We start from the raw sequence: 25,508 nt of genomic DNA on the forward strand, positions 1-25,508 counted from the left end.
AATATTATCAGATCTCTGCAACCTCTTGTTTTTTTCCTTCACATTTTAAAGACAGTAATGAAATTCTAGCTTCTTGCTAGCCAAGTATTTTTCAATTAATAAGTGTATTATATCTAATATATTTCTAAAATTGTACATAGGACATTTAGTCACCTTCCCACTCAACTTAATATTGCCATCTAAGGAAGGAGCAGTGAAACCCAGTTCTGGTTCCCTTAGGTGAATTTATTTAGTTTTAAAGTAAATTGTAGCACAGCTTCTTGCCACTCAGGCATTCACTGCAGATAATATGATACTCGTTTGGTAAGAATTTAGAACTTGTACTAAAAACATTCTGATTAAGCCATCATGATTTAAAAGCCCCTTAGATGTACAGATGATTGTGTTTCGTAGACGCATGCAATATCGTGCTGTACTTCCGTTTCTCCTGCGAACCTACTTTTTCTTTGGTCCTGGAAGAACAAGTCGCCTGCTATGAAGTTAGCATATGCTTACAACTTGAAAGAAATGAGGTTCTACATCTGAGAAAATACATTTTTAAACTTAGAAAAAAGACTTAAGTTTTGACTCTCTTTCCAATGGCCCTTGTATTTGATTTATTTTGACTTTATATGTCAGTTAAATACTTTGCACCTCTTTTATTATAGTGTTTCCCCAAATCATTTCAGGGTACCACAGAGATGGATCTTGAGTGGTCTTTTAATAATATTACACCTCGGGAACAAAAACTAACTCTTACCTTGTGTAGCTTATACTTCAGTTGGGAAGATACACAGATGTTCAAAAATAAGAACATACAGAAGTGTAAATTGACAAATTCTCTGAAGGAGAAGTACATGGTTCTACAAGGACTTGCAGGAAGGTTAGGGAAAGTAACAATTAAACCGAGGTAGGATTGGTGAGGAGAAGATAAGCAACACCTTGGCAGAAGGTTAGCAGGCAGAAAGCTTTAGGCAAATGCCAGCAAAGGAAGAGGTTTTGAATACATGGCTGGAAAACGGAGAATAAGAGAAAGAAAGTGGTTTGAAATAACATGATTGGAGTGGTGGCTAGGAGCCCAGCCATGGAGTCTTTGTAGACCTGTTAGGGACTTTTTATTTATCTTCGGAGTAATTGGGTTTTTGAAGAGTGGAGCTTGGTCATGGATATGGCATGAATATGTTTACTGATGTCATGATTTACATCATTCAACAATAATGTATTTTGTGTTGGGTTTTATGCAAACTCCTGGGTATACAAAGATGAATTAAGATAAAGTTCCTGCTGTGAGAATCCAACTTAAAGTTTTTAATAGATACCACCTCACTGGTATTTAGGCCAAAAATAGCGTGAGCATTTCCTTAAGTTTGTGATTAGCTCTAGTGGCAAGGCGAAAACTTCTTTTGAAGAATTTTCACATTTCGTTTAGTTATGAGAAATAATAACCCTATGATGAAGGATTAACCTGATGATACAGGTGAGGAAGGCCAGGCTCAGAGTGAGTTTAAGTAAGTTGCCCCAAATCACATGCCTAGTAAGGGCTTGAACCAGTTGATCTCCCTTCTTTTGGACTCCAAGGCTTATCCTCTTAAGCAGAGCTCCTCAGTTACAAAAGATTCAATAAGAAAGCAGCTAATTCAATGGCAGAAACACCACATTGCTCAGCATGTAGTAGTGATTATTTATTAATAACAGAAGTGAGACCTTGGGGTTTGGGCTGTGTCTGCCACCATTTTTAGTTTTTTTCAGTTTAGTCAATTCTCTTATCCACTCTGATAATTCTCTTCTTGTGGCTTTCACTCCCATGATCAGATTGCAGAAGAGTGGAGCCTGATAGTAAAATAGAAATGCTTCATTAATGGTTGGGCAATTACTAACATCACTTGGAAGCAATACTAAATAAGCTGTTACCCCTTAAATAAAAATCTGTGCACTGAAAGCTGTTATGTTTAGAATCTTGATATATTAAAAATTGGAATAGGTCTTTATAATATAACCTTGGGATCAGAAACTGGTTCTTTGGGAACTGAACTCGAAAATCAATGTGGAATTAATAATCTCTCTTTGGTTATAGGGAAAGTTGTAAATATATTACCATGGCTTCACTTTCTGAGCTTTTGATCAAAAAGGTTATAATCTTTGTAACCGACCTTTGGCATGATCCTTGCTATAAGAGATGCTCCCATGTTTTCTAGGCATTTATGCCAGAGAGTTGAAGACATTTAGCAGTTTCTGTTACGGGCTTGAAATAAGTAGTTTTCATAAGGCAGTGTTAAAAAATAAGTTACTAACTGCATATCATATTCTTTAGAGTATATATTACATTGTTATGTGCATATATTACATTCAGGCTCTATTACATTGCAGTAAGCATGGAAAAATACAAAGAAGACTTAAGTATCAATTGGGTATTTTAAGTAAATGATTTAACTTCAGATCATCATTATAATGCCCACCAAAAAAACCATACCTCATGCAGCTGCTGCCTGATGAACCTGTTACTTTGACATTCAGTACTGTTTTCTCTGCTCCCGTCTGAAGTTCAGAGAGAGTGTATTTTATTGCATGTTTCCTCGTGACAGCTGATCCCCATTTTAAAGCGGGCCTAGCCATAGATGATCCCAGTGTCTGCTGGTTGGGTATGCACTATATTATTTCTCTGAATTTTGATCCACTGTCTTGTCAGCATAAAATTATGCAACTGTGTAAGCATATTGCATAAAACTCTGTTGGAAATTGTGAAACCTTATGTTAAGAAACAATATTGGAATGTAAATGAACATTTCTGGTTGACGAACTGTGAAGAGTCAATCCTCCAATTTTAATTGTTGGGTGGATACAATATTTTAGCGAAATCTGTATGTAATCTGCATATGTTTTCAATCTAGTTTTACAAAACAGGATATGAAAATTTATTTATAAGCATTCATTTCATTTGAAACGTGATCCTCTGGCTCTTCCATCACTCAAGATTTGATACATGTATTTAATATCGAGCTATTTGCTTATCCATATGTCCTTCACAGTGTCATGAACAGAGCAGGCATTTAATCAACATTTGCATGAAGGGCAAAGTTTTGAATTGTGCAAAATGATTAAGGATTAAAAAAATAATTTCAGTTTGGAATCTTTCATTGTGGGTACGTGTATTTTGTTATGTATGTACTGTGGAAATTCCTACCACAAGAGAATAATGAAGCCACATAGTAAAAGGTTTCCTTCCTTCCATCCCCCACTTGATAGCCGGGGAAGAAATCATAGCTCATTTTATTGCTGTCATACGAAGGAATGAGCTAATCCATAGAGTCATTTTCCAGCTAAACGAGGCTTATTCCTTTAAATCCAAAGGGGTTTTTGCATTATCTACTTCCTTGCCTTTTTAGGTGGATACTGTAGTGGTTTCACTTTAATGACTCGGGATCATTATTATCAGCATTCAGCATTATATAGAATGAATGAACAAGAGACAACAGAGTACAGGTGACAGTCTTACATATGAGGAAACGAGGGGAGGTGATTTCCCTGACCATTGTACCTTTTAATCCAGCACTGAAATGTTTACTTGGTGTGATGTAGAGGAAAGAATATCTGATATCTTGATTTTGAATTCCAGCTTCATTGTGTACCTCAGGTCTCTGCTTATTCAGTCAAGATTAGATGAGAGGACATGTAAAACTCTTAGCTTAGTGTCTTGCAAAGTAAACATCCTGGTAATTGTTCCTTTTTCCTCCCAATCAGGGCTTTTTCACTAGACCCATTTATCTGAGGAACACGCTGTTTCCTTATGATGGGTCTGTGATCATTTGGTGCCCTCAAATTATGTACAAAGAATTTAGCCCTTGGGTAAGTGCTTGAAGGCTCTGCACTTACAAAATTGTAGAATATGTTTTGATGTATGGACCTAATGACCTCTATTTTGATGCTTAGAGACCATTTTAAAATTGTGTTCTTTAGTGATTTAAATTGGTAGATAAGTGACCTCTGATTAAGAAAAGCGTTGTTGTATGAGGGGCGGAGTGGGGGTGGGAGCATGTGGGGAAATATAAGGAGAGACTATGAAAGTAAGTATGATATTTTTTTTTCTCTGTGGGGAAAATATATAGGTGTGCTAGAGTTGAAGCATTAATCTATGGAAAAGTCTTATTCTCTTCTGAAAAGTCATCTTGTTCACCCATGGATAGGCAGGATAAATGGTAATCAACACAATAAATCATGTTCTGTCTCTGAAGATATATGTTGTTTTGACGATTTCATATTATTAAGCCACTTGAAAATGGGAAGGTGAACCCCTTCTCAATCATACTTAAAGTTGTGGCAAAGGAGATTTTCATCTCTATTTCAGGAAAATAAAAGGATGAAATGTTCAAATAAGACAGTAACAGGATTATAAGGGTCAGCGTGAGAACGTCAAGTATATATTGGGCAGTTGTGTATAGTTATAGCAAAGATAATAGGCTTGTGGAAATTAATTTTCTAGTTTGGGCAGCTAATGCTTATACAAAGAGGTGATAACCCCAGATTGTACAGTAGGACAAGTGACTTATCTTGTAAATCTTAGGTTTATTGCAAAAGCCTTATCTAATTAGTATATAGTAGCTTTCAAAATAAGAGGAACAAACCAACCATCACTAGTATACCAGAATTTCCCCTTAAGATGATGTTTTTAAAACATAATTAATAATATATGCAGGTGCTAGAGATGGTCAGTCATATTTGAAAGTTTTATTTTATCCTGAGTATATTATCCAGAGCTGATAACTTTAGAAATGATGGTGTACTGGAAATCACCTCACTTGGGTTAAGTGCCTGCATGATAGACAACTGAATTCAAAGATCTTTCTGTATAATTTCCCTCAAAACCTAAATGAAGTATTAGAATAGATGCTTTTAAAGCAACCATTTAAATGCTAAGTAAACATCTCAAATAAAAACCAGGACGTGCTAGGACTGGTTGCTGAAAAAATAACGTCAGTCCCTTCCTAAATCCCTCCTTAAACCTTCCCACAAAGTTTGTTCTACTTTGTGGGAAGTTCTGGTTAATACAGTATTTTACTTCTGTCTAGTTTTGGTATCTGTGAGAACTTGGACCTCCTATGTTTGAACCTGACTCCACTGCAGATAATTAGAAAGTAAGAGCCTGGGGTGTTAATAATTTTCAAAGAAGATGGAACAGACAGGAGAGTAGAAGTTTTTGCCAAGAAATCTTGGGAAAGGTAAAGCAAGATGGAGTGGTGGGTAGGGAGACAGTGGGCCTGCATTTTAAAGCCACAGCTCAGTTTTAGCGCCCTGATTAATCCCACACTGTTTACTGAAATCCAGGCGTTGTGTGAAGCTTCTCTGATATTAGTTAAACACCACAGTTACTGTCCCCAAGGAGCTTATAGACAAATACAGGAGCATCACAAGTCACACCGAGTAAACATTCATTTGGGAGGTACGAGGATGGCGGCTGGTTGGCAGGTAGGGAGCCTCCAGCTGATCTGCGTCCCAGGGGGATGCTCTAGTACCAGAAAGAACCGCAGAGCAAGGAAGAGGTTATATTAATACTCAGCTTTCATGTCCAAACACTGCATCAAATGTTCACAAACTAATTCTGGAACGTACCCGGGCCAAGGTCGCACAGCGTCTGCAGCCGGCACAGTTTCCGCCGCCTGGTCGCGTGTCAGCCTCTGCAGTCAGGGGCTCTCCCGGCCATCACTGCTCCGCGGCCCTGCGGCCCACGTCTCTGCTGCGACACTCTTCGCCAGGCCATAAACGTCTTCTTTCAGGGTTTGTAAAACCTTTAATTTCATGATTGTCTCAACATCTCTTTTTTTGATATCATATTGTATCTCATTTTAAATTATGGAGAATAGGGTAAAACACCAGTAAAATAGTAGGACGCTGAAGGATTTTGTTTGTGGTTCTCTTTGAGGCTCTGTCAGCCAGAACAACATAACTTCATTTTTTATTGACAGCTGTGTGAAGAGATTTAATGGTCTCATACATTATAAGTATATTGACCTTTATAGTTTTGGATTCACCCTCCCATGCACAACAGAATTTATTTACAAGGGCACGTACTTCTCTTTGTTTTTATAGGCATAGTTTTAGAGGGCCATCTAGTGAGACTTCCTTCTGCTAACTATCCAAATTTCCCATGGTCAGATCTATTAGACTTTCTAAAATCTGCTAGTTGACAGCAATTTGGGGAGCACATAGATGTCTGTACCAGGATAAGCTTTGATATCTTGAGGGATTAATCCTGGGTGTAAAACCTTTTTCCTTCCCCTACTCCTCAGGACTGGTCATAGAGGGCATTTCAGCTGTACGTGGGGCCAGATCCCCCTGCGTAGCCAGGCCCTTATAGACCCATTTAGCGCGTAGTTAGAAATGCTTGGGGGGAACATTCAGGATAGAAATCAGGATAAGCTAGGTTTGAATTTCTTCCTAACAGATACTAGAAGTGCTGGGCATTTAACTGTTTGAGCAAGAAAAGGTGGAGGTTTTCATTAAGAACCCATCTTTTTTTGGCCAGTTTTTTTTATTCCAGTTGATTTGTTCTGAAGTATATGTTGTAGTGGCTTAAGAATGAGTGGCACAAAAAATTTGATATGAACTGTACTCTTACATACTTTGTTTAGCTAATTACAACAAAACTCTATGATATATTACTACTGAATTAAGTTTTGGTGTTTAGACAATAGGGCAGCTTTAGATGGTCCAGTCTAGCCATTGAACAGTGAGCACTAGTCCTTATGGAATAGAAAACTTCCTTCCCAAAATAATCCAGTTTTTCTGAATGTATAGAATTAAAAAAAAAGGGCTGATTATAATCCTGGTAAACACAAGATTATATAGGCAAATTCAAACGGGGTACTTCCTCTCAACAAATTAACATGATCAATGAGCATTTCATTGATATAAGTGATTGAAGATACCTGATGTGGTCCTATACAGGGAGATTTCAGTGAATTTTTTTCATAGATTTCTCCAGGATGGAGGGATGTTGTCGTTTGTTTGGGGCTGTCGGCCTCCACCTGTGAATGATGATGGGACTGGAGGCATGATGCCACAAGCTGGCAAAACTGAGTGACCTGAGTGCATTGTCTAAGCTACGTAAAACTGCAGAGGATGCAGGGTCATGGAGACTGCCTTTCTCTTAGTTGATGACCTTGATTCCTACCTTACTAAGAAAGTTCAGTCAACCACAAGAGAATTTGCCCAGCCACATCTCCTTGCCTCCCCACCGGCATCTGTGCCGTGTGATCTGCCCCCTCCTGACTCCAGAGATGACCCGTCCAGCGGACATGTGCGTCCTTGGGCCATCTTCTCTTGCTGATAAAGGCATTGCCCAGCTGTCCTCTCTCCTGCGTGATTCCTTTCCACCGGATCTTTCCCTTCAACATACAAATGTGTCCCTTCTGCAAACAAACTCCTGGGTGTACTTCCCCTCGGCGATCACCCACTTCTGTTGCCCTTCATAGTGTTGTGTATTCACACTGCCTCTCATTCCTCGCCTGTCGGTGCCTCTTAAACCCACTCCAACCATCCTTTGGCCTATCGTTTTGTCACTGATCGCCTCTGCCTTGCTAAACACAGGGCTCAGATCTCAGACTTCATCTTGTTTGGTCTGTTTAGCAGCACTTGGCGTGTCCCTTCCTTGAAACCTGTTTTTCTTCGGTGTCTGGGCTCTAACCGTGCTTGATTTTTCCTTTTTAGTGGTCCTGCCTGGTTAGTCTCCTGGCTGAGCCCTCCTTTTCTCGCTGAGGTCATAACAGTCATTCTAGTTCTTGCCCAGCATCATGACATTGAAGTTCCCTGGACCTCAGTTCTTGGGCCTCTTCTCTTCCTTTTCTGTACGCACTCTCTTGCATCCAGTTTCAAAGCTTTAGAAGCCGTTTGCTGACCGCTAAAGCAGTTTGTATCTGCAGCCTGGACCTCTCCTGATGTCCGGACTCCTGTGCGCCCGCCCACGCAGCATGTCTGCTGGCACATGGTGATGGACATCTCAGCCTGAACTTGTCTAAAACCAAACTCCTGATCTTCCTCTGCCATCCTGTCTACCCAGATCTCCTTCCATCCCCCTTGATAGCACTACTCTCTTTCTAGTTGTTTAGCCAAAAACCTGCATTATTCAGTGTAACAGATAATCCTCTTTGTTCCACCTTCAAAATACCGCCCCAAATCTGCTGCTCACCACCTCTTCCACTGAGATAGTGGCCCAGCTGTCCTTGTCTTCTGTCTGGATTTGTTCAGTGGTCTTTCCATGCTCCAGCCCTTGATCCCCTTGGCCAGAATTCTACCCAGCAGCCAGACAGCATTTACCAAACAAATGTAGGTCCTGCCTTTCTTCTTCATTTCTATCTGAGAGCAAGCCAGTCCCTAGAGTGGACTTTGGGGCTCACGTGACATGGTTCTCGGGTCAGACCCTGGTGCTCCAGCACCCCGGGGTGTCCGCCACCCCTCCCCATGCCGGGAACACCCACCTGAGGGCCTTCGCCTTGCTGTTCCTTCTGCCTGGATCCTAGCTCCCTTGTCCCTCTCCAAGACTGGCTCAAATACCATTTCCGGTGAGATCATGACTGCCCCGCTTAACATAGCGGCCTGCCATGCCTCCCCTAAGCTGGATTGCTTTTTCCCGATTTATTTTCAAAACCATTCCAGTACGTTCTTATTACATTTGTTGCCTGCTTTCTGCTCTCAGAAGAGTATAAATTCCATGAGGGCAGGAGGGTTTTAATTGTTTTCTTTCACTGACACATCCCTTGCATCTAGAACAAGCCTAAGTAGTAGAAGGTCAGTAAACTTTTCTGAAAGAAATGAATCCAGTTAGACAGCCATGAATGGTGCATTTTTAATGGGAAGGGGTGTTTTTCTAGATGTCACCTCCCGCCTTTGCTGTCAGAGGATGTCAAAGCTTCACACAGGCAAGTGAAGAACATGAACCAGGACAGCTTGGTTTATGAGACTTTTAAACTAAACGGTAAAAGTTCTTGTCAAAGCTGTTAATTTAGCAATGTGAGCAGAATTCACATGAGACAGTTGGGACTCATTTACTGTTTTATTAGGTGTTGTGACAGCTCAGTCTATTTCAAGGTTACCTTGTCTGCCTCTTTGCCAAGAGCCTATAAAACATGGTTGAGTCAGAATTAAGAAGAGGAAGTGGGGTCTGGGAACAGAGAAGTACGTGAATGAGAGCAGCTCAGTCATGTGTTTCCCATTTGGGGAAGTAACAAAATTGGGCAGTTCGATTCAGAGCAGTACGGTGAGAAACAGTGAGGTGGCAGCCGACAGGAATTCTTCAATTGGCTGATCAGATGCTGTGTCTCCCTGTTCACTGGGTGGCCCGGGTGCCAAAGGATGAAATACAACATGAGTGTGGCCAAAGGTAAAAGGCAGAAACTGGGGCTTGATTCCGGGTTGCTGAGAAAAGACAACATGCACCCCAGGGTCAGGCGGTGAGCACATGAGAGCCGCTGCCTGCACTGCACTGGCTCCCGGCGGCCAGTGGATGGGACCCGCAGGGGACATGGGACGCAGGCAGCGTGGGTCACCTACCCACCTGTGCTGCGCTGGCAGGACCCTGGGCCCTCCTGCTGGGGTCTGAGATAAGAAAGCTGAGGGCCTGGCTGAGAGCCATCAACACACAGCACTGCTCAGGCAGAGCATGGGGGTATGCCAGCCTGGAGCAGGGAACGGTATTCCTGCAGGAGCAGGGGGGCCCCTCCTCTCGGCGCAGATGTTCCACCCAAGGCCCACTTCCTGGGCAGCCAAGGAGGGCAGAGGGTGTGAAAGGCCGCGCAGATCACCCTCCCTAGACCTGGACAGACGCTGAGTTTGAGATGTAACTTGTGAGACTTAGTGGTGCAGGTCGATGAAAGTGCTGGGGTGGCCGTGGCACAGACACCTTCTGGCCAGGAAGCAGGGGGCTGCGCCGGTGCCCGTGACTGTAGACCTGAAACGGGACCAGGTTAATCACTTGGCCGTGTCGGGAGCCCTGACAGAAGCTGGGCACTTGGAGGGCATGGCTAAAGCCAGTTGCTAGTAAAGATTAGAGGGAGAAGAGAAGGACTGTAGACATGGGAGTGGTGGCGAAACGTTAATTTAGAAATGAAGGTTTAAAATGTCAGTAAGACCTTAAATCTTGAGAACCCAAAAATAAAAGCCTAATCTATGTTGAGGCAAAGGTTATGCCTAACAGATCTGTAACTGTTTGTGTATCATCATCTTAAGAGTATCCTGGCTAGTTTATAAGAGCTTTTTACTGACTAATTGGTTGTCATGGAAACTACCTTGAAAACTACCATCTTAATCTTCACTTGGCTTGAAGTGTATAGAAGTGGCAATGTGAAGTCTTGTTAGGCAGAAAAAATATCAAGACTTTTGGGATGCTTCTCAATTTAGGGCTCTAATAGATTCATTTATAAAACACGGCAGACGTAAAGTTCTATTTTTTTCCTCACTGAGTACTCAAGCCTGCCCTTCAATGCTTGCTAATCACTTATAGGCCCTGGAGTTCAACCAGGAAAGAGGAGAAATCAGGAAGGTGTTCTGAGGACGTGGTGATGGGCATCCACGGTTCCTGTTGCTAGAATTTCCCACAGGTTCCTTTTGTGATATGGGCAGAACTGGAAGGCTGTCACATTTAATTCTGGGCATTTGTTCACTGATCTCTCTGATTTGAGCTGATCCCCCAGTTCCTGTTATGCAGAGGAGATACGGTAAGCTGGGTCCCTGGACTTGAGGCAGTTAGAAAATTCTGGCATTGGCTGCAGCCATTACAGCTGTGAGTGGATTTAGCCGCAGCCTTGTGTCTGTTCTTGTCTCAGTCTACTCGGGTTGCCATAACAAAATGCCATCTACTGGGCGGCTGAAACACAGACAGTTCTTCTCTCACAGTGCCGAAGGCCAGACGTCCAGGTCAGGGTTCCTGCCAGTTTGGTCTCTGGGGAAGCCCTTCTCCTGGCTTGCAGAAGTCCGCTTCCCACTTGGCTGTCCTCCTCAGCACACAGCAGGGAGAGAGCTGGCTCTCCGGGCCTCGTCTAGCAGTGATCCTACTGGGTCAGAGCCCCACTCTCATGACCTCATGAAGCCTTAATTACCTCTTAAAGGCCCTGTTTTGAAAATGTAGTTACGATGGGGGTCAGAGATTCAACATATGCATGTTGGAGGGGACACATTGTAGTCCGTAACAATTCTCAATCTTTTTCCCTTTTTTAAAATACCTACTAACTGTTTATCACTTTGAACTAAGTGTTGCATTTGTGCCTTTTGTAACAGGAGTCAGTTTGGTAGAACTAAGTACTACATTTGTGTCTTTTTTAACAAGGGCCAATTTCGTAAAATAAAGAATAGAGTGGACGAAACTTCTTAAATACTGAGAATGACAGATGTCTGTAAACCAAAACTTTGAGAATAACTGAACAACATCATTCTACCATAAGCGGAAGAAAAGTTGTGATTGCTTCTACACTATATTTGAAACTATCCTGTTGTTATCTTCCAGACCCCCCCTCACCCCCATGCCCCGCCACAGCCCCACCAAGATTTCATCCAGGATCTTATGAGAATCCTTAGGTCCGTTTGAGAAAAAGGAAGGAAAAGTCTGAAGTATGTGAGGATATTACCTTAGATTAAGAGTTAATGTATATATATAGAATTGCATGTATCTACTGTATCTTATATAATGATTGTGCGTTTATAATAGTTTCAGATTTTTTTATTGCATTTTGAATACAAATTAAATAATTTTATAAAACGTATCTCAAGAATAAAGAATGATGATACAAAGCACACCAGCATACACTGCCTAGATTAAGAAAAAAAGTGTCACCAATATCAAGCCCCAGTCCCATTCCTTTCCCTCCTCCACAGAAGGGCTGATACCTTAAATTTATAATTCCCTTGATCCTTACAGTGTTTAGAATGTATACTGTAATCCTAACACATATTGCTTGGTTTTCCATGGTGGTACGGGAAGGAGTAGTGGGTTTCTTGCCCTTTATTCTTAACACTGGTTAGCAGGGAGAAAGGAGCAGGCCCCTTACTGGACTGCCCTGCTCAGGGGCCCCAGGCTTTATGTCTGATGCCCGATACCCCTGCGCTGGAAACCGGACCTCTTATTCTTCAGGTCTGGTAAACACCTTTCGATAAAAGTTGGCTTCGGGGAGCTGCTATTTTTTGGGTTTCTCTCCCACTTTTACTTAGTTTTGGACCTTTTATTCCATAATTACTAGCTTACTAGTTCATCCTTGTAGGTAAAAATGTTTTGTTTTTAGTTTTAGCTGTTTTGATCTGAATTCTCTTTTGGGGACCTTGGCTGTATGTCTGGAAATGGAACTCTGTATCCTAGATTTTAGTTTTAAAACATTCACATCATTGTTCTGTGCTCTCTTTTCAGAGCTGTGTGGTCCTGGAAGAAATGCATTTTGATTGTGTGCCAATTACTTTTTCTTTTTTTTTTTTTTCCACTAAATTTTTTTGGGCTCTCTCATTTTGAATGACTGCATAGTAATTTGACAAAATGTATGTAAACAGCTGATTATATTACTTGACTTGTTGAAGATTATTCTTATTGTAATGCACCTGGGCATGAAGTAATATAAACAGATTTAAGAATTAAATTATGATGTTGTTTAGACTATGTGTGTTTACATGTGTGTATGTATTTTCTACTAGGCTGCTACACTGAATAATAATAAAGACTACAGACAGAATTTCTTGAGACTGTTTCATGGATATGTTTACAGCGGTGTGGAAACTTTGGGGAAAGAGCTTTTTCTGTACTTTGGCCCAAGAGCTTTACGGTAAGATAAACCTGTACAATACATCTTATCTTTCTGTGTTTAAAGATGTGTAGAAGGCTTTTCCTGCAGCTTGCTGGGTGTCATGTTTAATCATGTAGAAAGTACTCCATTTTTAAGAGCACTGTAGTAAGAGGTTGAAATTCTATCATGGAAAGCACTAAGCAGAGAAGAATAAATTGTGATGTCATCATTACTTAGAGGGCTGGTTAGTATATTTCTTTTAAAAAAAGAAAGGCCGGCAGGGCTTCCCAGAGCTACAGGGGCTTGCAGCCCCGTTTGCTCCTTCCCGCGCTGCACTCTCCCCGCCCAAATGGTTACTGCACTTAGCAACCTACTTCTTAATATATATGAATATAAAGTTTAGTTTAAATGTATCTCCAGATTTTTAGATTTTTCTGTCTTCTTTCTTTCTCTGAAGGCTTGTATGGAATTTGAAACTTATTTACAGAACCCAGAAATTTTCTGCAGAGGTAACAGGTTCTCCATTGCTTCACAGTGCTTGACGGAAATTCATTGCTAATATGTTGGCAAAGAAGGACAAAAAAATCTACTACCTGGGTTAACTTAATGATAAAAATGCTGAAATGTATGTAATTGCCAGAGCTTGATCCCCTATTTAATTTTTCTGGAAAATGAAAAAGGACTATGAGTTAATATGTCTATTGAATCTCCATCTTCTCTGAGTTTAGCCTAAGCTATTGCAAACTGTAAAGATTGGAAGTACTTCCTTGAATCTCATTTTAATTTCTTTTTAAGATATTAAACAGTTGCACCTTCTTAAAAGAAAAGTCCTGTTTCTGGAGCTTTTTCTTCTAATCGAAGGTGAATAATGGTCACAAAGAGATAATGTGACTAATTTGTTGGTATTTATTGCGTGTCATCTACTGCATGTTTAGAGACCGCAGTGCTGATGTAATTGCTTTTCCACTAAGGTGTTTGTTCCCTCTTCACTGTCAGCAGCTGCTGTCCTTGGACAACATTGTCACTTCATGGTTTTTCTTAGTCTGGAGTTGACAATATCAGTGTGGGTCTGTGTTTCCTGCAGGAGCGATCTGCTGCCGGTGTGTTACTCTTGGAGTGGATTGATGTGATTGAGAACTCTTCAGTCTGAACAGAGTGGGACACAATGGAATCCATGTAAAATAGTTGAGAGCACTGATATGTCATTGATTCTCTGGGATTAGGTGCGGATTTATTTCTGTAGGATGGGAGACAGGTTTTTATCACGTGTTCTCCACCAGACTGATAAAGGGGTAATCATTTCTCAGTGCAGGGCTGTCAGTGTGTATTCCATGAAGCCCCAAACAAGGGCAATCGCTTCTTCAAACTAAGTGACCTAGTACCTTCCCTGCAGAGTCCCCTGGATGGGGAAAGTGCTTCCTTTCAATTTCCTATAGCCTTAGTGACGATTTGATTTGATAGAACAATTCAAGGTCAATGGCAGGTGAGCTGTTTGAATATAAACTGAACAACCTAAAATCAACTGTATCTCCTTTCATAATTTAATGTAAGTTAAAAAAAAAATACACTCCCAGCCTATGCTTCTTAGGAAATAGTTGACTCTGTCTAAGAAATATGGTCATTGAGTGAGGCTGCAAGTCTGTGAGCATGGTGGAAATGTCATCTTCGTTTTTGACTTGTTTTTTACCCACCAGGCTGGTCTGCATTTTAGAGAGCATATAGCAGGAAACATGGTGACGATCGCCACAGTTTTCCCTGAATGCGCAGCTTTTCACTTTTGAAACTGCCTGTGGATTTTTGTGCATCTTATAGGGCAGGCCATGAATCTTTGGATTCATTTGTTATGAAAGTAGAATATAGGCATAGACCTCTGTAAGAGACTCTGCCAGGTATAAAAATCCACACTTTAGAAAGATACAAATCAGAGTGACTGTTTCTGTTTCTCAAAGATGTATCCAAGTATTCAAGTGCTTGTGACAGTGCCCTAGAATACAAAAATTATATGATGTACATTTATTTCAGGAGCACAGTTGTGATGTTATTATGATTAATACCTATACTCAATTAATACCTGAACACAGAAGCTTTTCATTTATAACAAAACAAAAATCATTCTTAAGTTTGTTTTTATATGTGTAACAAATACTCATTAAAACAAACCGAGAAGTAAAGAACAAACAAATTTGTATGTTCTGAGTCCTGCTACAAAATACAATCTCTATTAGCTGTGGATTCACATATTGCCAATGCTATGTGAGCATATCTACAAGTGTGTTCACCCAGATACACCCACCTTATAAGCTGCCATTTTCAGTCAAAATGAACACAGCTGTTACATTGTGGACTAACATTTAAGATATATTTTTTTAATGAATTTCTCTTTCCAAAACACTTTGCTATTTCCAGTTTGTGATTTATATGCCCCTGAATGTTTGCAATTATCATACATACTCAGAAACTAAATCTGAAATATTTTAGAGGTTTTGCCATTTTAGAGAAACTTTATAAATTATCGATTTTGTAAGTTATTAGTATTTAAGTGGTATGATCCTCTAAACATATGCAAGACATAATATGACAGTTCTGTTTTGTTTGCTAAGACTTCTTTATGGAAATCCATCGTATGCTACTTATAAAAGGGCTTTATGGCTTAGACATTGTTTTTATAATCTGTCATATAAACCTGTTAGAAAAAATGGAAGGGAGATAAAGACTCTAAACTGAATTACATGCTTTAGAGTAGTAAATACCTACTGTTTATGTGTCCACCAAGCCTGCTTGTCTTTTGGAGGTAGCATTCCTTCTGCGAACTGGTCACCTGGCCACAGTAACCACAGAGTTCATGTTGAGTTTAACATAATCTCATGTCACCTTCTCTCTCATACACAGTCATTGGGCCAGTGTGAGTTCTTCTGTGAGGCTTTCTCCTCCGGAGGCTGTTACTTGGCTTGTCAGGTGTGAGGTGATGGGAAGTAAAGCACAGAGGGAACCCCAGAGGCATTTTAGCCCCTTCCTTCATCTGCCCCTGACGTCCAGCTGCTCGGCTTCAAGCCTTCCTGAGCTTCTGTGAGCGGCTAGATGTTCCTTAACGTCTAACCCTTTTTGAGTTGGGTCTCTGTCACTTGCAGTTTAAGAAAACTGACCATTATCAAAAAGATACAAACTTCCAGTTATAAAATAAACAAGTTCTGGGGATGTAATATATAGCATGGTGACGCTAGTTAATAATACTGCATATTTGAGGATTGCCAAGGAACCAGATCTTAAAAGTTATCATCACAAGAAAGAGAACTTTTGTTTTTTGGGGACTATGTAAGATGATGGATGTTATCTAGACTTACTGTGGGGATCATTTCTCATGTATACAACTATCGAATCATTTTGCACACTTGGAACTATTATAGTATTATATATTCAATTTAAAACAAATAAATAAATAAAAGGGAAAAAAAGAAATTGACCATTAAGGTGATGGAGAAGCAGAAGAATTAAACATGTTTAGTTTTTGAAATAGTAGCTATTTCTTGTTTCAGTTACCCTAAAGCTTTCATGTGTAACTGGGGAAAGCATGGAAGTCCTTCTCTCATTCGTCTGCTTGCCCTTCTATGCCTGAGAGCCTATAGGGTCTCTAGTTCTGCTCACCTTTTCTTGTTTCTTTTCACAATATGCATCATTTTATTGCATTTATTTCCTGATTTTAAATGACATGTAAACCAATCGTAAATCATTAAGATAGACCCAAAAAGCCTAAGGGAAAAAGTAAATACCACCCCCTAATTAACTATCACCAAAAAAAAGCACTCTTAACAGTTTTGGTAAATAATACAGATCAAAACAGAAAATGCATATACCATATATTCATACTTAGCTTATATTACATAATATATGCATTATGTGATATCGTATATTATGATTTTTATGTAAATGAGAATTTTTAAAATTTATATTTGGCTGTTTTACATGATATGCATACTGCATTGGTCAGTGTCAAAATATACATTTAATTATTATCCCACTGTATGTATATATCATCTTTTTTTAATCAACCACTGCCGATGAGCATTTTCCCCCATTTTTCACTCTAATAAATAAACAGTTAACATCCTTGGGCACATATCTTTTGCCATTTTGATGTTTTCTTAGGATAAATTCCTAGATGTGGATTTGCTGGATCTCAGTTGCTGATGCTTTTTTTAAACATCCACTCAGTGGGCATGTAACAAGGAACCTGTCGCGGGTGGGAAGCAAGGCACCTGCAGCTGGTAGCAGGGCAGGGATGAGCCTTGCCCGGCCTGCTGGGCTCTGATCGCATAGGTTCATCCATGCCTCTCTGCAAGCTTATAAAAGCCCAGAAACATAAGCTAACTTAAAATCCCCGTGCGGCACCGTAGTGCTTGTGGAAGGCGGGGGATCATATCTCCGCAGGCTTCCCTGGCATCTGCCGTAGTCTTTTCTGCAGACAGACCTCTTCTGGCTCCCCTGGTGCCCATGTTGGGATACATTCCCACGGACACTTCCGTATTAGATTTTCCATTACTAACAGGAAACTGATCTGTGTCCCAAATCCATAACTTCATCAGGAGAACGCCAATGAATCCAGCTTGGAAGCCGATAGAGCCAGCTTCCCGCAGGTGCCCGTTCCTGAATCGGCTGTGTCAAAGGCATGGCACCTGAGGAAGGGACGAGGCCACTCAAGGTTGGGTGTGATGCCCCTTAGTTTAAGATATGGGTCAGTTAAAAATAAGCATGACATTTGTTGGTTTGTTAGAGGTGTTATCATGACATTTTTCTTTTTAATAAAAATGAAGTAAGTTATTTTTATGTACATTTTCCCCTAAACTGAATAGATTTGTAAGACCAAAACAGGCATTATTTTCAGGGTTCTTATTGGGGCTACACCTGCATTTGAATTTGGTTGTAACCTTTCAAATTTTTTATGTGGATGCAGTTTTATTATAGAAAGTGATTTAGAATCCACTTTATGAGCCATGCAGCTGAAAAGATTTTAGATATGATAGCTTCTGGGCTTGACAGTTGTACACCTTTCACTGGGGTTGAACCTCCATAAGCTAAATTATGGAGTACTTACAGGCACACATTTTTCCTGTCAAGAACTATGGGGCATGTAAAATGCATTTATGATTGATGGTAGAGCACACAGAGTTTAAAACCTATATTTTAAAAGTTAGACTGGTTAACCTTGCACAATACTGTAGCGCGGTGCTTTGGAATGGGAAGCACAGAGCAGTAACAGGTGCTGCCGTAAGAGCCATATTTATTAGCTCAACAAAGCTGTAAGGAGAAGGATTGGAGAGCAGAACACAGCATTTCATCTTGAGAATCATTTGTGATCTTCATCATGAGAGGTCTCTCGAAGCCAGCTTTTTCTTTTTACTGGACAATGCTAATCAGTCCTGTAAAACTGGAAGGTTATGAATTTTTCATCACTGCATTGTGGTTTTTGAGTTAACCGTAAATATTTATAAATCCCCTCTTCCCAATAGATATAAAGGTAGAAGAAAATTGAAAGAATTGAAGACAATAGCATTTTGACTTGTTCTCTTTTCTTTTGATATATAAGATTTTGCAAAAAATATTTTATTGCATATCCTAAAGCAAGGGAAAGAAGAGTGTGTTAAACTGCAGATATTATTGAATAGGTGAACATTTCCAATCCATTGTGGTAGAAATAAGGAATTTGAATGTCAGTGACTTTGTAGAGTTTATAAAAACACAAACTATAGGCAATGTAAATTTAGCCATATCTCATCCCAAGCCTTTGAATTTTGAGAAAAAGCTGAGAAGCGCTAGACTGTTCCGTGAATAAAAGATTCTTCATCTGACAAGGAAAGAAGAACAGGGGTATGTTTCCTTGGGCTTATTGTTGGGGCCTTATTATTTCTCTGGGAATTTATTTTGAGTGTGGTTTGAAAAACTGATTGTCACATCTACAAAGTTTTACAGGGCTGCAAAGCCACAATAGAAAAATACATATTAGTTACCATTTTTTTTTCTGTAAAAGTGCCTATCCTGACTAACATTTGTTTGCTTATAATCCAAAAAGTGAAGTAGAGGAACAAACATTTGATAGATGATACAGGCTTTCTGCCACTCAAAAATGGGTTTTTGTTTTGTTTTAGGATTCATTTCGGAATGAAAGGCTCAGTCATGATTAATCCACTTAAACAAAAAAATAAAAATGGAGTTTCTCCCGTTTTTGAAGTGCAGCTCACCAAAGATCTGATTTGTTTCTTTGACTCATCAGTGGAGCTCAGGTAAAAAATAAAATAAAATAGAAGTATTGCAGCTGCAGAAGCACAGAGTTGGGTCTGCAATTTGGTTTGGAATGATATGATATAAGTAAGTGTAGGAAAAATTTGAAAGTGGTTTATAATTGACAAAACTTCACTCTAAAAGAATCTTTAAGAAATATAGTTTGTTAGGGTCTTTGTTGTTTGGTATATAATTCTTGTGCCCTGATTAAGTGTTTATATCAAAACTCATTTTAAATGACACTGTGAAATTGCAGCCAGACTTATAATTAATGTGTTTTATACTCTTTTCTATAGAAACTCAACAGAGAGCCAACGGAGAATAAGAATGATGGAGGAATTAGATGTATGTTCACCTAAATTTAGTTTCTCAAGAGCAGAAAGTGAAGTTAAAAAGCAGAAGGGACGGATATTATGTGATGTGTTGATGGACCAGAAAGTGTTGCCTGGCGTGGGGAACATCATCAGAAACGAGGCTCTCTTTGACAGCGGTCTTCACCCAGCTATTAAAGTAGGTTCTAAGAAGTTTTTAAATGATTTCTATATTTTTAAATACTGCTAAGGGACCACATGGGACACTTAAATCAGTACAGCAGTCACACATGCACCCCAGGCAGGCCTGGGGGCTTTGCTCCCGCCGTCTTGTCAGCGAGGCCACACTGACCACCCTGTTTTAAGTTACGGTGTGCGACCCCTACCCCCAGTTCACACTCCCAGTCTCCCATAGCTTGCCTTACTTTTTACTTTCTCCTTACCGCTGATGACTTTCAAACATAACCTAATATTTACTTGTTGTATTTATTGCTTAATACCTGTCTCCTCCTGCTGGAATGCAGTCTCTTACGAGGAAGGTGTCTGTTTTGATCATTGATGATCCAAGCGTCTTGAGTACATGTCTGGCACATAGTCGGCATTAAAGAAGTACTTGTTGGATGTAGGAATGAACTAAGCTCACAACTTTCTTTTTGTACCTCGAATATTAAACTCACACTCTGAACACACACTCATACAGTCCTATTTTTAGCTGTTTGTAACGTGAAAATGCCATTTCGGAGGAATGGTAAGAATGAAAGTCAGGTATCGGAAGAAGGAATCAGTGACTGGTGAGAAAACGGAACAGCACTTAGAGCACTTGTTAGAATAGCTTAGACTGGCAGGCGGGGAACTAGAGACTGCCACGGGGAGGTACCAGGACAAGGGCTGGCTTCTGTTGTTTTTTTTCTTGTTCTTCAGCTGGAGAGATGTGCACTTACTTGTTTCCTAGATCATTTTCGTAAAACCCAAATCAGTAGGAAAAAAGTTTTAAAAGAAACCACTTAATGGTTATTTGAGATTAAGTTCTACTTTTTCACGCTTGTAAGAAGCTAGTCAAATACCTGTAATATGGAATTATGAAACAGAATTTTAACAAGAATAGCTTTTTAAAATTACCTAGGCTTCTGTGGAAAATGTTTTTGAAAAGAGAAGCCAGTATTGTTACCCAGAGGATTGTTTTCTGTGATAAACTGAGAATTTACTTTTTATCTGTCATCCAGCCAGCCATTCACCTGGTAAAAGACAGTTTGCCCATGGTGTCTGTGGGCTTTTAAATTAATGACCTTTTTGAAATTTAGCTACCAATTGCTAAAAAAGTGCAGTTTAACATTTCAATGCGTGACTGAATATATAGTATACGAGATATGGTAAGTTATCAATGAGTTTTAGAACTGCATGTGTTTTATAAACTTTAAATAATTGAAAAAACATATTTAAAAAATTGAAAAAACTTTCAGAATGATATTATGTTGATGAGATGATTTTACACTTTATAGTCATGATTACATTCTATTGTGTATTGATATATGTATATATTCATATACATAAAACAAGGTTAAGTCATCAGACAGAATTTCTTCTGGAACTGCCATTGAAACTCCAGGCCAGATGATGATTTCTGGAAGGATAACACTGACATTTATGCCAGGCTCTGTCACAAACTTTTCAGTAAGGTCTGTGTCTGAGTTCTTCCATGTGTTAACAGGCACTCTGATATTAATGCATGCATATAAATTCATATCTTAAAGCTTGAGAGTGACCTTGATAGTCATCTATTCCTGGCTTATTTTCCCTCCCTACCTTCATGGTTTTTTTTTTTTTTAACTTTTCTTTGCAAATCCAGCAAGACTTTTCAAGATGGCTGTACAGTACTAGGCCTTTGAAGATGTCTGATATGGAATAGATACTCAAGAAATATTTGAATTTAGGATTAAAATTCATAAATAAAAATGGTATTTTTTATTTCTAGTGCTATCCCTTAAAAATAAAACCACTGTTGACCTCTAATGAGTTCTACACAATGATATAAAGGGCATATAAAAGTGTAGGCAAAGGGTCTGTTTGTGTTTATACAGAGGATCAAAGCCTAATTGGGCTACCCCGAAAATGAACTAAGATACGATATGAAAAAGAACTTCCAACATCAGCACTCTCGGGAAGACTCATGACAGAAGATGATCAGCAAAAAAAAAAAAAAAAACTCCAACAAAGATCCACGCACTGTCACAGGTGTAGATGCACTCATCCCACTAGTTCCTGGACTTGCCATGGGAATGATGAAGGAGATATCTAAGCTGGCCTGTGCATACAGTAAAACAAAAATTGGACTGGATCTATACTGTTGGAACTCAACCAAGAATTAGGAGAAGTGCAAATTGTAGCGCTCCAAAATCTTACAACTACAGACTATCTACTGTTAAAAGAACATATGGGATGTGAACAGTCCCCAGGAATGGGTTGTTCTAGTTTATCTGAATTCTCTCAGACTGTTTAAGTTCAGTCGGACAATATCCACCATATCATAGATAAGTTTTCACAAATGCCTAAGGTGCCTAACTGGTTTTCTTGGTTTCACTGGAGATGGCTGGTAATTACAGGTATGCTTTGGTTAGGTAACTATATTCCTATTATGTTAATGTGTGTGCACAATTTAATTAGTAGTTTAAAACCTATCCATGCTGAAGTTACTCTACAAGAAGATATGTCAAAGAAATAATCAATCTTCCCAGGTTTTCTTCTGCCTGCTACTTCTATAGCTTTTCTTCTTCCTACCTAATCACAACCTTTAAATAGAACTTGTGCCACATGTCGAATTTACCGAGTATCATAATTCTTCCAAGTGGTAAAGATACCTCAAGACAAATGCTGGGCATAGATGCCACAGGGCATAAATATGCAAAGAAGTAAAAAGCTAACCTTTTCAAACAATAAGGCTTCTCTCTTACCTATCAACTTAACATTTCCCTGTATGGCCCCGGAAGATGACTGGTTAGCCAGAGACGGGTAAGATTCCTCAAGGGAGGAACAACCTAAGACAGGCACAGTCGCAGGGGGGTCATCAGGTGAGAAATTGGGGATCAACAGAGGTGAGGCTTAGAACCTCCCCCCTCATGTTCTGAGAGAAATCTTCTGCATACATGGATGTTTATTGCCCTCGTCTAGCTCGGATTAACACATAGTCTACAGGCACACACCTGATCATCTACATTTGCTCTCTTACAACACTAAACTCTGTTTTCTACCTTTATCTCGTATCTACCTACTTCAGCATTTTATTAAAAATAATAATAATAGAGAAATGTGGTATCCACATATAAATCAAGTTTAAAAATCAAATGAATATTCATATTTGAACTGACTGTGTATAGTTCATAATGCATGAACAAAACCGAAAGCTTCTGTGATGACTGCCCTTGCACTGTTCACCATGTAACTTATTCACTATGTAAGAATTTGTACTCCATGTAAGAACTTGTTCGTTATGCATCAGAAGATTGGAGACTGACGAAAATTAGGCTTGGGGTGGATTAATGATTGTGCATTGAGTATTGACCCCCCTATACAGAAATTTATTGTGGTTAACAACTATTTGATCAATAAATATGAGAGATGCCCTCACAAAATATATATATACATATATATATATATATATATATAAACACACTTCCAATTGTAAAATAAATAAGTAACCGGGATGTAATGTATAGCATAAGGAATATAGTCAAAATATTGTAACAACCTGGTATGGTGATACCTGGTACCTAGAATTATCATGTATATAAATGTTGAATCACTGTGTTGTACACCTGAAACTAATGTAATGCAATACTGTTGTCAACTACCCTTCAATAATAAAAAAAAAAGATCCATAAAAGAATTCAGATGAATCAAAAGACCCATGTGCACTGGCTGGTTAACTTGGACAGGCTCAACCTTGAGTTCAGAGAACTTTCTAATGCATTCCACCTGCTTCTCCAAAGAACAAAGTTTACTGGACAGAGTGACTGCGAAGGAGTCTTGCTTCCAAAGGGAAAGATAATCACATGGTAGCCAAAATGACATATCATGGAAGTCCAGCTCAACACTGGAAGAATTGTCACTCTTAATAAATTGTCTCATGCACAAGAAAAAAAAAAATAAAAATAAAAATAAAACCACTGTTACTACTGACATGAAATAGGTATGTGAGAAATGAGTTCTAGAAGATATGCATATATTTTAAGTCTATTTACAATTCTCTTAGAACTGGTAAATGGTATTATTTTTCTGTAGTAATGAACAAATTATGAAACTATCCTCAGTCAGTCATTTTTCTATTTTAAGGTTTGTCAGTTAACAGATGAACAGACTCATCACCTTGTGAAAATGATCCGTGATTTCAGCATTCTTTTTTACAGGGTAAGAGCCAAAACTTTTCAGCTATGTAGAAATGTCAATTGTTTCCTTTTTGATGGCACCAAAAATGTTCAGGCTGCATATAGCCATCTGGCGGTAAGAGCAGAGCAGTGTGGGAAGGGAGAAGGACATGTCACTGGCATGATGAACATCTTTAAATTTTAAGTCATTGGTTAGTCCAAACTTAACTGCCTATAATTACATTAAATTGTCTTTATACTAAGTTGGGGAACAGTTATGTTAGTATTTTACTTAGACCCTTGTTTTATTTTTGGACTTTTACGTAGAAGTAAATATCTCTTATATAAAAGTAAAATACGGGAACCCTGGAGAGACAGACTCAATATGTTAGTATAAATAGACCTTAATTCACTCAGATTTTGCTATTTACTATTTGTATGGTTTAGGTTATTTAGATAACTTAGGTTTAGTTTCTTCATCTGTAAAATGGGATGATAATCATCCCTATCTACCACAAAGACTGAGAATGAAATAAATACTTGATAAACTGTAAATTTTGGAAGTTGTATATTTTTATGCATGTTCACATATATGTATATATAAAGTGTAGTAAATACACTTTATATTTCAAACAAAGTAACATAAATACTTTTTTTTGCATTTATAGTAGGATTATAGTAGGATTCTTTATTAATTATCCTAAAGTATTCACAACTCTCTTGCTTTATATAACTGCCTTGAGTATCTACACTATGTAATATTATATATACTCACTTATTCTTCCAGGGAAAGATGATTATAAACAACTAGTCATCCTCTGCCAAGATTACTGAATTGGGTGTTCAATACTTTTTTTTAAATTAACATACATAGTTTGTTGTAATTTTCAGCTTATATATGGTGAGCCATATTTCTGGGCTTTTAAATTTTCATGCTGCTGGTGTAAATCCAAAACATTCTCGTGTTAGAGCCTTAAGTATATGTGAGCAGAATAAACTGTGACAGAGAGTTCAAAATGTCTTTTGGAATAGAGCTTATACCAAAATGGAACATGTTCTCTGCTAGGATGGCATTTGAATTTTTATTTTCTTTTTTTGTGAATCTGTAATATTAGAAATGAAAAATTGTCCTTTGTCAGGTCAACAAAGAAGATGATCTTGTTGAGTTTTTCCCACTAGAAATAATTTTTTTTGTCTATTGAAAGAGAGTGAGCAGCTTCAGTGTTCTAAAAATAATCAGATTTAAAGATAATTTAGTCTTATAATCACATAATTGTGTTTAATTAAAAAAAAATTAAAAGCATGAAAGACATTTTAAATTGTACAACTTTCACATCCCATTTAGGTAAGAGGGTAAACCTATGCAAAGAACAATTTTGCATGCTAATAACTTACAATGTCAGTTATTTCACACAAAATATTTGACAAATATTGCTGAGTCTTGTCAATATCTTTTTATTATATAAAAATATTGTATGGACATATGTGCAAACATAAATATTTAAAAAATCATTTTCAGAAATGACTTTCAAGAAAATATCTTTGGCTCCTTAGCAACACTTTTGTTAGGTAACAGTATAATGTTGCTTGTCTATTTGTTTATTCATCTTTAGTGTCATAAAACAGGATCTGCTGTGTCCAAACACTACAAGGTTTACAAGCGTCCTAACTGTGGTCAATGCTGCTGCAAAATAACTGTGTGTCGCTTAGGGGAGAATAACAGAATGACGTATTTCTGTCCTCACTGTCAAAAAGAAAATCCCCAACATACTGACATATGGTGAGTTATCTAATTTAAAGGTTTACTGTTTGCCCCAATTCTCTAACTAAAAAGCTCT

At 38.7% G+C, this 25,508-nt stretch overlaps 1 protein-coding gene across 6 annotated transcripts in view; it reads left to right on the top strand.

Annotated features, from left to right (window-relative positions):
• The window catches only part of NEIL3 (nei like DNA glycosylase 3), a 585,035-nt gene that overhangs the window by 41,203 nt on the left and 518,324 nt on the right, over positions 1-25,508 (top strand). For 4 of the 6 annotated variants that reach the window (XR_008998667.1, XR_008998666.1, XM_036894186.2 and 1 more), the window contains 5 exons: positions 12,640-12,767; positions 18,869-19,003; positions 19,298-19,511; positions 23,639-23,713; positions 25,284-25,450. Coding sequence is in view for 2 of the 6 variants with exons in the window: in XM_036894186.2 (XP_036750081.2) it covers positions 12,640-12,767; positions 18,869-19,003; positions 19,298-19,511; positions 23,639-23,713; positions 25,284-25,450 (719 nt within the window). In the remaining 4 variants the exon portion in view is untranslated. Of the gene's footprint in view, positions 1-3,717; positions 3,823-5,042; positions 5,749-12,639; positions 12,768-18,868; positions 19,004-19,297; positions 19,512-23,638; positions 23,714-25,283; positions 25,451-25,508 lie in introns of all 6 variants that reach the window. The other 2 variants (XR_008998669.1, XR_008998668.1) reach the window with 2 other exon arrangements.

Source organism: Manis pentadactyla, chromosome 7, assembly GCF_030020395.1.
Source record: "Manis pentadactyla isolate mManPen7 chromosome 7, mManPen7.hap1, whole genome shotgun sequence".
Taxonomy (NCBI): Eukaryota; Metazoa; Chordata; class Mammalia; order Pholidota; family Manidae; genus Manis; species Manis pentadactyla.